This window comes from Elephantulus edwardii, unplaced genomic scaffold, assembly GCF_000299155.1.
Source record: "Elephantulus edwardii isolate Elephantulus edwardi_28Jun2011 unplaced genomic scaffold, EleEdw1.0 scaffold00340, whole genome shotgun sequence".
NCBI classification, from domain to species: Eukaryota; Metazoa; Chordata; class Mammalia; order Macroscelidea; family Macroscelididae; genus Elephantulus; species Elephantulus edwardii.
In genome coordinates this window covers 1679107-1690541 of record NW_006400090.1, presented here as the reverse complement: position 1 = coordinate 1690541, position 11435 = coordinate 1679107, and the positions used below count along the sequence as shown (strand labels likewise).

General features: G+C 56.7%; 2 protein-coding genes across 2 annotated transcripts in view; one reads left to right on the top strand and one right to left on the bottom strand.

Annotated features, from left to right (window-relative positions):
* Window positions 1-31: 31 nt before the first annotated feature.
* PLEKHH3 (pleckstrin homology domain containing, family H (with MyTH4 domain) member 3) lies at window positions 32-9773 on the top strand. Its single transcript, XM_006901673.1, has 13 exons — window positions 32-641; window positions 2569-2624; window positions 2992-3071; window positions 3179-3370; window positions 3457-3614; window positions 3724-3844; window positions 5483-5789; window positions 6280-6487; window positions 6980-7116; window positions 7442-7574; window positions 7936-8394; window positions 8664-8855; window positions 9384-9773. Exons 1-13 carry the CDS (start codon window positions 480-482, stop codon window positions 9558-9560), a joined length of 2382 nt encoding a protein of 793 aa, XP_006901735.1. The 5' UTR covers window positions 32-479; the 3' UTR covers window positions 9561-9773.
* Window positions 9774-9916: 143 nt separating this feature from the next.
* LOC102864861 (tubulin gamma-1 chain-like) overlaps window positions 9917-11435 on the bottom strand; it is a 7342-nt gene continuing 5823 nt past the window's right edge. The window contains exon 8 of the mRNA XM_006901724.1: window positions 9917-9937. Coding sequence (XP_006901786.1) covers window positions 9917-9937 — 21 coding nt within the window. The remainder of the gene's footprint in view (window positions 9938-11435) is intronic.

Here is an 11435-nt window from a genome sequence, read left to right as displayed (position 1 = left end):
GCAGGGGAAAGGGAGCTGGGGAGGCGGGGTCCCGGCACTGTGCTCGCGCCCCCAGCGCGCCAGTCCCGGGGCTGCAGGGAGCGCAGCGCGCGCGGCCCGGGCCCCGGCCACCGGATGCCCTACCGGACACGACCCTCCCTGGAGCTTGGACAACTGCCCACCTCGGACACTGCACCGGACACTGCCCCCCACAGGACTGCACACTACTTCCCAGCTCCGGACATTGCTCCCGCTTCTCCCCCCACCCTGGATCTGGACGCTATTTCCCCTCCCCCTCTGGGGGCCAGACCCGGAGCCCCCCGCAGGCTCTAGCTGGCGTCCCCTTGCACCCCAGTGCTGGACATTGCTCTCTCCCTGTTGCTCTCTCCCTCCCTCCAGCCTCTGGTTTCCCCCGCCTGGATCGTATCCCCACCAGTTTCCCCGACCCCCTGCTGCTCCACCGCGGCGGCACGCGCCCCCATCCCGGGTCGCTCGCCCGGATGCCTCTCCCCGGGGGATTGTGGTGGCTTCTCTGCTGCCGTCGAGGCTTTACTCTTCTGCACCGGGACTACGGGGACGGCGAGCTTAGCGGGGACGGGGACGAGGACGAGGACGAGGAGACCTTTGAGCTACGGACCCCGAGTTCAGCGGGCGGCGGGAGGGTAAGTCGGGCGCGGGAGGGGGGGACTTTGGAGACTCGTCTCAATCCTTCTTGATACCACAGGCTATCACGCCTGCTCCTGCTCCAGACTCCAGTCAAACTCTACTCTCAGGGAGGACTGGGGACGTGGGGGAGCTTCTGTTAGAGGGTCAGAAGCCCCCTGGAGCTCAAGGGGCTGGCGAACTCAGTGTGTGCATGTGGGCCTCGCACGCACGCTGGGCGCTGTCCACCTGCTGGGGGCCCTGAAGTGGGGTAGGCGTCACGCGTGGCCCGACCTGGCTCTGCCTCTCCCTTCCCCGCCGGGCCTGCGTCCCATCCCGTCTCCTTCCGCCTCCGCCAGCGCCGAGGAATGTGGCGAGGCCGGCTAGGCGGCTCGGACTCCTGGGTTCGCTCCGCGCCCAGATCGTGAGCTCTAGGGCCAGATGCAGGAGCTCCCGCCACGGGAACATGAGCAAGGGGAAGAAGACATCCTAGGACTGAGGTCTATGCCTGTGATCCCACGGCAAAGGAGGTGGGGGCCTCAATTCAAGGGCCCTTGTCACCCTGCTACTCAGGACAGAACTTTCGGCCCTCCTTGGTGAGGCTCCTGGGGAATCTTGGAGGGATGGGTGAGAGACGTTCACGGGTTTTGCCGAATATTCTTATGGGGAAACTGAGGCACAATTAGTGTGAGCTACCTCAAGACCCCGATGCCCTCTCCCGCATAATCATTCACGATGGTTGTCAGACTCCCGTGTGCAATGGCCTGGGCCAGGCTACCATCCCCCGCCCAGGGGTCCCTGGCTGGCCGGTGGCTCGGTGCCCGGGTGGGGCGGGCTGCGCTGCCAGGGCCGGCGCCAGCACCTGGCGGAGGCGGAGGACGGATAAATATAGAGGGGGGGAGGGAAGAAAGTGGGAGACTGAGACTAGGGGAGCTGGTCTGAGAGGGTGGTCAGCACCTGTGCCTTGATGGTATGGCGAAGAGCCCCGCTCAGATCCTCCAGAAAATGGGTAGATCTGGGCCCCTAGTCAGCACAGGACCAGCTTCCAGTCCCCAAGCTTCAGCCTGGGCAGGGTCGGCTCTGTCAACCCCGCCATTGCTTCCCTCGTGCTCCACCTCCACCCCCCTCCCTGGCGCATGGGGACAGGTGTCCCTGGTCCCCCTCCCCCTCCCGGCTGGGGCTGTCTGGGCGCAATAGGAGGATGGCACAGTTCCCGCCTGGCGGGCCTCCTGTCGGGTTTGCGGCCTCTCTCAGACCGCAGTCTAGGATTGGAGTTCTAGGGCGGTGTGGGTCGGGTGGGGAAATGGCAAGATCCCAGACTATAGCTCGCCTGGAGTGTGTGCGCCATTCCTCAGCTCAGAGTATCCATCCTGAGCCCGGCAGCACGGTAGAGGTTCACTTCCAGGGATGTCTGTGCAAAGGCTGAGCGAGGCTCTTGAAGAAAGTTCTGTACTGTACCCGTCTGTGCCTAGCTACTGGCCATTCCTTCTTAAGCAGAGTGGAAGAAAAGGAAAATTGGAAGTCACTTGGAGCGTGTCAGTGTCAGAATGGGAAGGGAAGGATCTTCTTCCACCGTTTCCATTTTACAGATGGGAAAGCTGAGGCCCAGAGATAGGAAGGCACTTGTTTCAGGTTCCACAGAGTTAGTGGCCAAGCCAGTGCTAAAACCCAGATCTTCTGATTCCATTCCATCCCAAGGTGGGGAAGGAAGGAATCTCTGATTCTATCCTGTCCCATTCGGATTAAATCTTCAAAGGGTAACGGTGACAAGGTGTAAGCCTTTGGACAAGCGAGAGGATCAGAGCCATTGGTTGGAGCTGATGGGCCCCAGCCACTACCCTGCTCCTTGATTCCTGAAGTCCCTGAGCAGAGCTGGATGGGGCAGAAACCATGAGCTTTCTGCAGGGAGAGCTCTGACCCTGAAGGCCTCCCTATCTGCCTCCCCAGGGCCCTCTGGACGTGACGCTGACTCAGCCGGTGAGGACGGGGCCTGTCTCCGACAGGTGAGTTCATTCCTGGGTCCCTTGGTCTTGTGACCCCAGCGGGTCCCCAGGACCCCCATGCTAGTCATCTTCCCTCCCAAGGTTGTGCAATAAGGGAGGGCCCGCTGCCGGACGCTGTGGTTTGGCAGGGGTCCCGGGGGCTGGCCGGGCGGTCGGACCAGGGGCGCGGGGAGAAAGGGGGGGTCCAGGCTATTTCTGGTACGAGGTCAGAACAGCCCGGCGGTTCCCACAGCCAGGGGGAGGGGTTCCCAGCCCGGGAGCCAGAAACCTCTCGCGGTCTGGGGAGCTCCCACTGAAGCGCCCCCTCGAGGCGGGCGGAGAGCCGGGCAGCCTCGCCCAACCCTCCCCTCCCTTCCCTCCGGTGCAGGCTGCAGAGCTCCGAGGAGACCCGGAGCCTCATACCCGAGAAGGGGCCGCCAGAGGACGACCCGGACGTGGTCGTGAAAGGTGGGGATTCCCCCCAACCCCAGTTTTACACTCCAGAGACGCCCAATCCCAGTTCTTCGGGGATAATGTCCCCATCTGCTGATCCTTGCCCTCACCCCCACCTTCAGGTTGGCTGTACCGCGAGCCCCGTGGAGGAGGCGCGCGGCCCTGGCTGCCCCCGCGCAGGGCCTGGTTCGTGCTCACCCGGGACTCCCTGGATCAGTTCAGCGGCAGCGGGAAGGGGGCGAGGCGCCTCGGGAGCCTGGTGCTCACCAGTCTGTGCTCTGTGACCGGCCCAGAGCGCAAGCCCAAAGAGACAGGTGAGACCCACAGGGACCTTCCCACCTCCTGGCACCTACTGCGGGGACTGGCCCTGATTGCCCTTCTCGGCTTTTCTTGTCTCCAGGTCTGTGGTCAGTGACCGTGTCTGGCCGGAAGCATAGCATCCGTCTTTGCTCTCCACGCCAGGCTGAGGCTGAGCGCTGGGGGGTGGCACTTCGAGAAGTGATTGCTTCCAAGGCACCTTTAGAGACCCCCACCCAGCTGCTACTTAGGGACATCCAGGTGTGGAAAGGGGGACTCCAGAGAGAGCTAGGAAGAGGGTGGTAGACCCAGAAGCCATCTGGGTTCGCAGAGATTGCCCTACCTCCTCACCTTTGCCTTTTGCCTCTAGGAGAGTTGCGGGGACCCAGAAGCAGTGGCCCTCATTTACCATCGGAACCCTATTTTGAGGCACACGAGTGGGGCCTTGTATGCCCCCCTCTTGCCCTTGCCCTACGGAGCCAGTGCCCCAGGTGAGTGGTCCCAGGAGTGGGAATGAGGTGATCAGAGGAGAATCTGAGTATGTCTTACTGTAAGGTGCACCTGATACAGGTCATGGTCTTTGCAATTACTTGCTATGCATCGCAAAGCTGGACAATGACTAGGGATGATAGGAGAATTGATGCCTTTGAGCTGTGGTGCTGGAGAAAAGTATTGAATATACCATGGATTACTAGGAGAACAAACAAGTTCATCCTAGAGAGGGTGAGACCAGGCTGTTCCTTGGCAATAAGGATTCTGAAGCTTCATCTGACATACTTTGGACATGTTGCAAAGCAGGATCAGTCCTTGGAGAGGGACATTATGCTTGGGAGAGTGGAGGGACAGCGCAAGAGAGGAAGACCCTTGATGATTGATTCATTGACGGGGTAATGGGGGTAGGTGTGTCAGAGACAATAAGAATGGCACAGGATAGAGGAGGGTTTAGGGCTGTTGTACATAGGGTCGCTATGAGTTGCAGGCAACAGCACATAACAACAATAAAAACAACATAAAGACCTTATTGGACTTACCCAAACCTTCACTTTTCAAGGGATGAAGGTGACATGAGAAGCCAACCAGACACACCCAAGGTTGTGAGGAGGGAAGTCAGCAGAAATAAGTGTCCTCTCTGATGGCTTTCTCAGTCTGACCCCTGAAATGTCTTCAAATTAGTTTTTTACCATCTTGTTTGGCCTTTCATCACACTTCGAAGACCATGTCATATTGTTAAAGTTGTTGTTTACTATCAAGTGGATTCTCACTCAGCAACCCTAGAGGCTAAAGTAGAACTGCCTGCTAGGATTTCCTAGGTTGTAATCATTCTACAGGGAGCTCTATAGAGCTCTCCGGTGGCCTGATGGTAAGAAGCTGTGCTGGAATCCTCAACACATGCAATTCAGATCCTCTAGCAGCTTCATTGGAGAAGGATGGGCAGTTTCCTCCAATGAGACTTAACTGCCTCTGAAAATCCACTGGGTGGGGGGTGGGGGTCAGCTATGGGTCGGTTCTGATTCAAGGGCACACAACAATATTCTGTAGGAGCAGATCATCAGGGTTGTTTTATTGTTTTTTTTCTCCCATGGAGCTGCTGGTGGATTCAAACCACCAACCTAGGTTTCAGTTAATAGTTAACAAATGTTCAACTGTTGTGCCATAAGGACTCCTATCATGTCCTATTATCTGTTCAAATTGCCTTTACATTTGATAGAAAAGGCACCATCTGGGAGAATGTGCTGGCAAAGCACCTACCTTCATTCAGCTCTAATTCTCTTCAAGTTAGGGTTAAGGAGTACTGGGAGAACTCTGGTTTTCAGTCTGTTTTCTGGCTCGTTTAATGGTCCTCAGTTAAAGACTCTGGGATTAGAACTACCTATGCCTTTTAATCTATTCTTCTAGAGCCAAATCTAGCCGTAGAGCTATCAAGTGGGGCTTCCTGGGAGGCAAGGGCTGAGAGTTGGGTCTGGGACGATTGCTTTCCCTTCACTCTACCTGTCCTTCGTACCTTCTTCTCCTCACCACCTTCTGTCCCCTTATACTCCCTCTGACCTTCCTCTGGTTCATGCCTTCCTCCTAGGGCTCAGCTCTGTGTCCCCCCTCCAAACCGTCCCTCCACCCCCACCCTCCCGCAGGTCCAGGCTACGCACCCTTGCGGGAGGAGGCGGTGCGGTTGTTCTTGGCGCTGCAGGCGCTGGAGGGGGCGCGGCGCCCGGGGCCCCTGATGCAGGGTGTGCTCCAGACCTGCCGGGACCTGCCCGCGCTCCAGGACGAACTCTTCCTGCAGCTGGCTAAGCAGACCTCGGGCCCCGCGGGGCCCCCTGGTCCCCTCGCTACCCATGACCCCGCGGCCCTGCGGTACTGGCAGCTCCTCACCTGCATGAGCTGCACCTTCCGGCCTGGAGGAGCTGTGCGCGGACACCTCCTGGGGCATCTGGAGAGGTGAGAGGGGAGGGGAGGGGCGAGGTCGAGGCCAGGAGCTGGGGATCTAATGGGCTGGGGCATTGTGACAGTCCTTTCCCACGGAGTAATGGGGAACGTAGGGAAGGGTCGCTGCTACTACATATAGTACGACGTGTGGGCGGAGGAATCACAATGTGGCGCCCCCTTAAGGCAGACGGAGGCTGGAGCAGTTCAGCTGCAGGGGTTTAGAGCCTGGTGGGAATGGATTTCAGAATTCCGTCTGAATGAACATCATGAAGATTGTAGGGAGTGGGAAAGAGTTGCCAGCGTCTTAAAAAGTAATGAGTACAGAGAAGGGTGCGTGGAGGGTGGGGAAGGATGGGGAAAGAGAGGGCTCAAGTTACTGCCTACAAGAAGCTTGGTTAGAGGGGAGAAAACCCAAGAGATGAAAGCACCCATAATGCAGAAAGGAGGGGGAGGGAAGGTGAAGAGAAGAAGGGCACTGATTCGTGGGCACCCTCTGCCCCAGGACCGAGCAGGCGCTCCCAGATTCAGAGCTGGCTGAATATGCGCGCTTTATCCGAAGAGCACTGGGCCAGACGCGAGGTCGAGAGCTGGTGCCCTCCCTGGCGGAGATTTCCGCGCTTAGTCGGCGACAGGAGCTGCTGTGCACAGTGCACTGTCCCGGCGCTGGCGCCTGCCCAGTGACCATCGACTCCCACACCACAGCAGGGGAGGTGAGGTCAAGGTTCCTGCAACCCCAATCCTCCCTCCCAGGTTTCCATGCCTGGTTTTACTGATCCCTTGTCCCTTGCTCTGTGCCTCGGATTTGTTATTGGAGTAACCAACTCATGCAGCCATGAGTTGATTCCCTACTCATAGAGACAGACCCTGCAGGACGAAATAGAAACTGCCCGTAGGGTTTCCATGCTTTTGTCAGTCTTTTGGTTAACAGCAACATAGTAGGTAGGGACTGTGCCACCAGAGCTCCTAAGTCTGTAAGTCTTTAAAGAAGCAGGTTGCCTCACCTTTCTTCCTCCTAGAGGTTTGTGGGTTCCATTGATGACCTTTTGGCTCGCAGCCAAGTTTTCTAACCACAACGTCACCATTTGAATAAATTAGTGGTGATAGTGGTGGAAGCAAGAGACCTGAAAGACTCCTCCCTTGAATCAACCCCTGCTGGAGTCCTGGAAAGAATTTGGGGTTGACTTCCGCTTTCCCCTTTCCAGGTGGCACAAGAGCTAGTAGGCCGACTGGGCCTGGCCCGCAGCCGCAACGCATTTGCACTATATGAGCAACGAGGGGCACAGGAGCGAGCTTTGGCTGGGGGGACCATCGTGGCCGACGTGCTCACCAGGTTTGAGAAGTAAATGTCCAGCCTCAGCCCTGCCATCAGTCCTTCTGCCTCTCAGGTTCAGTCCAACACTAAGCAAACGTTTATTGAGCGAGCGTTTACTACCTGCCCTGTGCAGTGGTAATTGCTGGCGTCACAGATCTGACTCCTCTGCCAGAGGCAGAGTTTGCAATCCAGCCTCTAGAATCAGCTCCTTTCCATTCAGACCCTGCTCCAAACAGCAGCTGCAACCCCAGCCCCCAGCGTGGTCTCTCACTCCTTTCTCCTCCCAGCTTCCCCAGCGGTCCGGGGACCCTTATTCCAGTCTCTTAGCTACCTTCTCTCTCCGTCCCCCCAGTTTGGCCGCCCAGGAAGCTGGTCTGGAAGAGTCACCTGATGCCAATTGCAGACTGTGCCTGCGTCTTCATGGGCCTCTGCATCCTGAGGGGCTATCACCAGATGGTCATGAGCTCCCTTTCCTCTTCGAGCAGGTGAGAGATTCCCTCCTTCACACCCTCTAAACAGATCCTTGAACCCTCTCTCTTCCTAAAAATCAGTTAGGATCGGTTCAAGATGACCTGTTGTTTCAGAATAGAACTGTGCTTTACAGGATTCTCAATGGATACTTCTTTTTTTTGGGGGTGGGGGTGGGGCTGTAGGTTGTCTTTGTTCCGAGGTGCCTCTGGGTGGACTTGAACTTCTAACCTTTCCTTAACAGTTCAGACATTCTAGTTTAATTATTTTAGGCAACCACAACCTTTAACTTTCAAGTCCTTATTTGTTTGTGGTTTTTTTTTTTTTCTGGACAGCACTCTAGCTGCTCCAGCATTGACACCCATGGTCTCCCTGCAGGCTCACGCTCTACTGCTGCGCGGCCGGCCGCCCCCCCCAGAGGACACCCTGCGCGCCCTGGCGGCGCTGCGTCTGCAGAGCTTGCACCGGGACTTCTCCCCACGGGTGCCCCTGCCACACCTGGACCGGCTGCTGCCGCCCCCAGCCCCGCGACGAGAAGACCCGCCTCGCCCAGCGCCCAGGCCGCTCCCCTCTGCTGCCCTGCTGGCCGGGGCACTCTGGAGCCCAGGACTGGCCAAGAGGCGGGCGGAGCGGGCTTGGCGTGGAGGGGCCGGCCACACGGCAGGAAGCGTGGCCCAGGATGGCGGAGGCAACGCTGGAACAGAGGCTGCGGTGCTGGGTGGCTGGAAGCGGCTGCGGGGCATGGGCCGAGCTGAGGCCATGGCTGCCTACCTGGCTCTGGCGGCGCAGTGTCCGGGGTTCGGCGCTGCTCGGTATGACGTTCTGGAGCTGAGCACGGTGAGGGGGAGACGGGAGAAGGGGACTCTGGTGGCCCAAGCCCCTCACCTTTGCCCCAGAGCCACAGGCCCTCGCTGTGGATCACACTGCCCACTCCCTGTGGAGCTGCCCTTTTTAAACCCCAGAAGTTACCTTGAGCTCTCACTTCTTTGTAACCTTACCTCCTTTCAGGGTCAGGGTGGGAGGGGCTCACAGCTATTCCCTTGCCCCCCTCCCAAATACTGTGGTGTCCTCTCCCTAACCCGTGACTCACCCCTGTCTGTCCACAGGAGCCTGGTGGGGGCACTCCACAGAAGTTATGCCTGGGCCTGGGTGCCAAGGCCATGTCCCTCTCCCGACCTGGTGAGACAGAGCCCATCCACAGTGTCAGCTATGGCCATGTGGCCGCCTGCCAGCTAATGGGGCCACATACCCTGGCATTGAGGGTGGGTGAGAGCCAGCTCCTCTTGCAGAGTCCCCAGGTGAGTGGGAGAGGAGTGGTGGAAAGAGGAAGAAAAAGAGGGGGTTCAAGAAACATTTATTGAACACTTGGCACCAGCCAGGTGCAGCTTTCAGCACTGGGGGACCCAAGAGTGATCAAAGATCACTGAGTGAGATTACATTAGAGTGGGTGAGTCAGGCACTGGACAAGTTATTAAAGATTATTTACCATGGGGAAAAAACCATGTGAGGGGAAGTGACTGGAAGAAGCCAGTAGCATTGGTAGGATGGTCAAGGGGGTAACACTTAAGTGGCCATGGAATGATCTGGACACTGGCGTTCCAGGTGGAGGGAAGTGGAAATGCAAAGGTCCTGCATGGGAATAGACTTGCTATTACAGGAGCAGTATGACTGGTACATAGTTGGGGAGGGGGCAGGGGAAGGTGCCAGGGCCCAGGTTACAGAGGGGCTGGTAAAGAAGCTGGAGCTTCAGAGTCACTAGGTGCAGAATGAGACAAAGAAGGGATCCCCATGGCCCTTGTTGCACCCTGACCTCTGTCCTCTCTTAGGTGGAAGAGATCATGCAGCTGGTGAATGCCTACTTGGCCAATCCCTCCCCCGACGGGCCCTGCAGCAGCCCTTCTCCTCCTTGCCAAGACCTGCCAGACATCTCCCCTCCCAGTCAGCACCCGGGCCTGGAAGAGCCCCAGGGACAGTCTGGCTGTTTGGGGCAGCTGCAGGACTGAGCCTGCCAAGAGGTCGTGACCTCTCTCCTGCCACCAGCCTGGGCCTGGACTGCTCCAAGATTTGAGGAAACCACAGACTCTTTTGGCCCTGCAGGGACAGGGCATACCCCATACCCAAGGGCTGCAGTGGGTGCGGACAATTTTCTAGTTTGTTTCTTAATTTATTTGTAGAAGAGAAGCCAAAAGGGGAAAAAAAGTCTTATTTACACAAAACCTTCCTGTGGGAGTGTTGTTGGTAGGACAAGCTGAAGCCCCATGGCTCAGGGCTCCACCCCTAGGGACGCCCACACTCTGGGCTTTTCCAGGCACCACAGCGCTCCACCCTCCTTGACCTTCTGGATTTAACCTCTCTCTGCCTAGCCAGTGGCTGTTGTAGGCTGGTAGGTGAGGCCAGAAAGAGGCAGCTTTTGAAAGCTGGCAATTACTCACCCTCCCTTCACCATTGAGTGGTATAGGGGTGGCCTCCTGGCATCCCTGAGGCTAAAGTACAGTGAGTCATCAAGACTGGCACTGCCCAGTTCCTACCCTGGTATCCAGCCTCTGGGCCCTGATTGCATGCACCTTTGGCGTGCCTACTGCTTTGGGTCTGGAATGGAGAGAAGCAGCTCAGGGCAGAATCTGTCCAAGAACTTCGGAGGGGTTCAGCTGACCCAGAGTTCGGTTCTGATCAGGTTAGGCTGAGTTGTGCTCCTATGCTTTTGATGATCCTGGACACTGAAAATCCAAACTTCTGGCTTTCCTGAACCTCTCAGACTCCTGTAGGTCCTCTGCTCGAGGCTGGGGCTACATTCCCCACCTCCTTCCCAGGGTAAAAGCATAGATCCTGAGGAGACAGACCACAGTGACCCTCTGTAACCTTGAGCATAAGGCTGAATCCTGTCAGACAGCTTGGCCAAAGGTGAAGGATAACAACAGAACACTAAGATACACTAAGACTAGTACTAACTTGGGAAAATTTAAGAAGGAAAAGGGAGCCCTGGTAGCCTAGTGGTATGCTACCAACCTGAAGGCAAGTGGTTCAAATCCACCAGCTTCTCCAAGGGGGAAAGATAGGCATTTACTGTCTCTGAAAACCCGCTGGAGGATCAGCTCTCGGTCAATCCTGACTTGATGGTACATAACACCACCACCATCATACATACCTTGTACATCATGTCAGGGCCATTGAAGATACTTTGACTGCCCCCCTCTTTACCGAATAGCCAAAACTTGTTGTTGATGAGTTCACTCTGACTCACAACAACACTGTAAGAAAGAGGAGAAGTGTCCTATCCTTTTCAAGGATGCATAATCTATGGATGCAGACTGCTGCATTTCTCCTCAGACAACTGCAAGAGAAAGATGTGTTTGAACCATATCAATCTTTTGGTTCAGAGCTGAGCACTGAACTGCCAGGGCTCTTTCACAGACAATGCCCTGGCCGTATCACTGCTGTTAGGTGCTATCAAATCAGGTCTCCCTCAGGAGTCCTCTGTGCCACACAGCGAAACACTGCCCAGTCCTGTACCATCCTCAAAATCGCCGCTATATTTGGACTCATTGTTGTAACCACTGTGTCAATCCATCGTGTTGAGGGTCCTCCTTTTCTTTGCTGACCCGGAATGACGTCTTTCTCCAGGGACTAGTCCTTCCTGATACACTTCATAAGCCTGTGAGACAGCCTCACCTTCCCCGCGGCTAACGAGCACTCTTTGGGTTTTATTCTTTTATTGGAGCTAAACAAGCAATCAGGGCCCTGTCATGAAAGGGAAGAAGCAGGGTCAGCTCTTGGACTAGAGATGAACCTAGAAAGGTTGCTGATGAGGGGAAGTTGAGCCACAGTGAACAGGAATGGTGGAGCTGTGTTGATGGTCCGGCGGCGGGGGATGGGTATAT

Excerpts from the sequence above, each read along its gene's own strand:
- PLEKHH3 (XM_006901673.1), top strand. The coding sequence starts at position 480 with ATGCCTCTCCCCGGGGGATTGTGGTGGCTTCTCTGCTGCCGTCGAGGC. Across the intron at positions 3,845-5,482 it reads CTACGGAGCCAGTGCCCCAG|GTCCAGGCTACGCACCCTTG; the intron begins GTGAGTGGTCCC and ends ACCCTCCCGCAG. Across the intron at positions 8,856-9,383 it reads TCCTCTTGCAGAGTCCCCAG|GTGGAAGAGATCATGCAGCT; the intron begins GTGAGTGGGAGA and ends GTCCTCTCTTAG.